The 2,278-nt window shown below is 44.1% G+C and overlaps 1 protein-coding gene across 1 annotated transcript in view; it reads right to left on the bottom strand.

The window, feature by feature from the left end:
* LOC109962509 (nuclear pore complex protein Nup205-like) overlaps positions 1-2,045 on the bottom strand; it is a 52,451-nt gene extending 50,406 nt beyond the window's left edge. The window contains exon 1 of the mRNA XM_020604284.1: positions 1,850-2,045. Coding sequence (XP_020459940.1) covers positions 1,850-2,045 — 196 coding nt within the window. The remainder of the gene's footprint in view (positions 1-1,849) is intronic.
* Positions 2,046-2,278: the final 233 nt, after the last annotated feature.

Consider the following 2,278-nt stretch of genomic DNA (forward strand, 5'->3'; position numbering starts at 1 on the left):
TATCCACTTGGACCGCCTCGTCTCTCTGAGTTCCTGGTTAAGAGAACTGGGAAAATAGCTTTCATAAGCAAGGAAAATAGGTATGAAAAGTAACTAAAAGAAAATGAAGAACTGAAAAGTAACCAAAGGAAACTAGAGTTATGAAAAGTAACTAAAGGGAACTGTTGTCTGCGGTTCTTTTTACCATGCTAACTCTGAGAGACGAAGCAGTCCAAGTAACTTCAAAAGAGTGCTGATTTATTCAATGAACACAGGTAAAAATTAACATTGCACGCTCAGGTATCTTGGACCTCCAACATGCACGCAGGCAGCTGAAAGATGAAAGACCCCGAACCACAACAGGCCTATACATTATATCACTTCGGGCTAACCCCGTACTACCGAGAGAGATGCCAAACCGCGACGTCTCCCAGGGACAGCTTTGCAGCTGGCCATAGCAGTAGACAAAGCATGAGGAAAATCAATGTGTGAATGTCTGTTGATTATGTGGTGTGTAGCTAAAAACATTCTAACACGACCTCTAGTGACATATCCTAACATTAAACATAAGAAAATATTATGGCTATAGCTACAGTTATACACGTCATAATAATAATATTAAACATCCTGTCTTCTAACAGTCATCAACTTTCTATCTAGTTATCCTTGACCAGATGCAACCTGCTGCAACTCATGAGAATGCCTAAGCATTTAACAGTCGGAGCTAGACACCCTGTCTACTCTAAACATTTCTAATACATCAAGTATCTAACCAATATCTATCTGACTAAAAATACCTAACAGAACTAAATGTATGAGAAGTAACTAAAACTTATAAAGTAACTAGAGCTTATAAGAATCAAATCTTAGACTGCCCAACACTGTTGCCCACTGTTTGGTAATGATGCTTGGGCAAAGAGGTTTCACAAGATTTTGCACTTACCTACATACAGTATGTCTATTAGAAGTTGTTACACAAGAAAAACAAAGTAATGTATTTACTATAGACTCTGCATTGGAGATTTGAAATTTAAAAACACCTTTATCCACATATCTTTTGTTGTCACCAAGCGGCAACCTCCGAGGCTGAGAAATGAAGCCAATGCATGAGTGTGAAAACCTGCAGTTCCCCAAATGGCCACTTGAGGCTAGCTCCAAAAGGGAGTCAGTCCCCACAGACTCCCATGTGAAAATGCCCAACAAAAAAGGTTTCGTCTCTTCAGCTAACTTCCCCTACAATGACAACAGTATGGGGGCTGATTTTTAAAACTGACTTAAAATTATGCATAATTAAGGGTGTGTTCACTTTCATTGACAGGCAGGAGGGTGCTGCCACAGGTGGTTAGCTGCTGGCTGTCTAGAGAACTCGAATCACACTTCGCCTCCTTTTGGAATAGCAGGCGGAGTGAAGTACCAGCAAGATGGCAACAGCAGACTTGAGCTTCAAAAGCTCTCTTCAGAAAACCACTGATTGACATCACAGAGGGTTTGTCCATCTTTTATATGAACTCATTGGTTGTCACCCACAGTTAGATTTTGAGTCAGAAGGAGAAGAACTATCTAACAATCCAAAAAAGGACAAAAGAGAGTTCAGTTGAAAAAAGCAACATACAACATGGAGATGTGTTGTGATTCTATTTCGTGTAGGCTTAGCCCTCTAAGAGCTGTTGCTATTGGGTTTATCCCTCACGCATGTGCAGTCATGAAGAAATATTTTCATGCCTTGTGCCCTGCATTGGGCTGTCCCCAAACAGGCCCGCTGTGGTGGCATAAATGCCAATGTGACCTGTGATCAGCTCCCCCTTTTTCTTCAAGCAGTCGAAAGAACATGGCTAAAGAGCAAAGCTCCACCAGCACCGGACTCCAGCACCGGACTCCAGCACCGCACCGTGATCACTGTGTGTCCGGGTTGTGACACTGTCTTCATTATGCCCACTGATCTGCACCCCCGCTGTGAGGCCTGCCTTGGTGCTGAACACGCTGAGCTGGCTCTCTCCACTCAGCCCGCATGACCCTTCTGTGCTTAACTGTCTGTGGCGGGAAAACATTGACTCGCTTCCTTCCATTGCCAGCTCCCTCCAGTTCTCCCCTCGATCCTCTGGTTGACATGGGCACAGGTGGAGATGAGCTTCCTCCAGCCAAGCAGCACGTTCAGCTGGAGGAAGCTTTCATGTCTTCTGCAGGGCTCTGCTTCATGACCTGCCAGAGATCATCAAAAAGGCGGCAGACTGTAAGGACATCCCTCTCTTGCTCTCTGCCCCCATATCCCCCTCCTTCAAATATGATAGGGGATTTCTAC

Source organism: Monopterus albus, unplaced genomic scaffold (assembly GCF_001952655.1).
Source record: "Monopterus albus unplaced genomic scaffold, M_albus_1.0 scaffold65.1, whole genome shotgun sequence".
Taxonomy (NCBI): domain Eukaryota; kingdom Metazoa; phylum Chordata; class Actinopteri; order Synbranchiformes; family Synbranchidae; genus Monopterus; species Monopterus albus.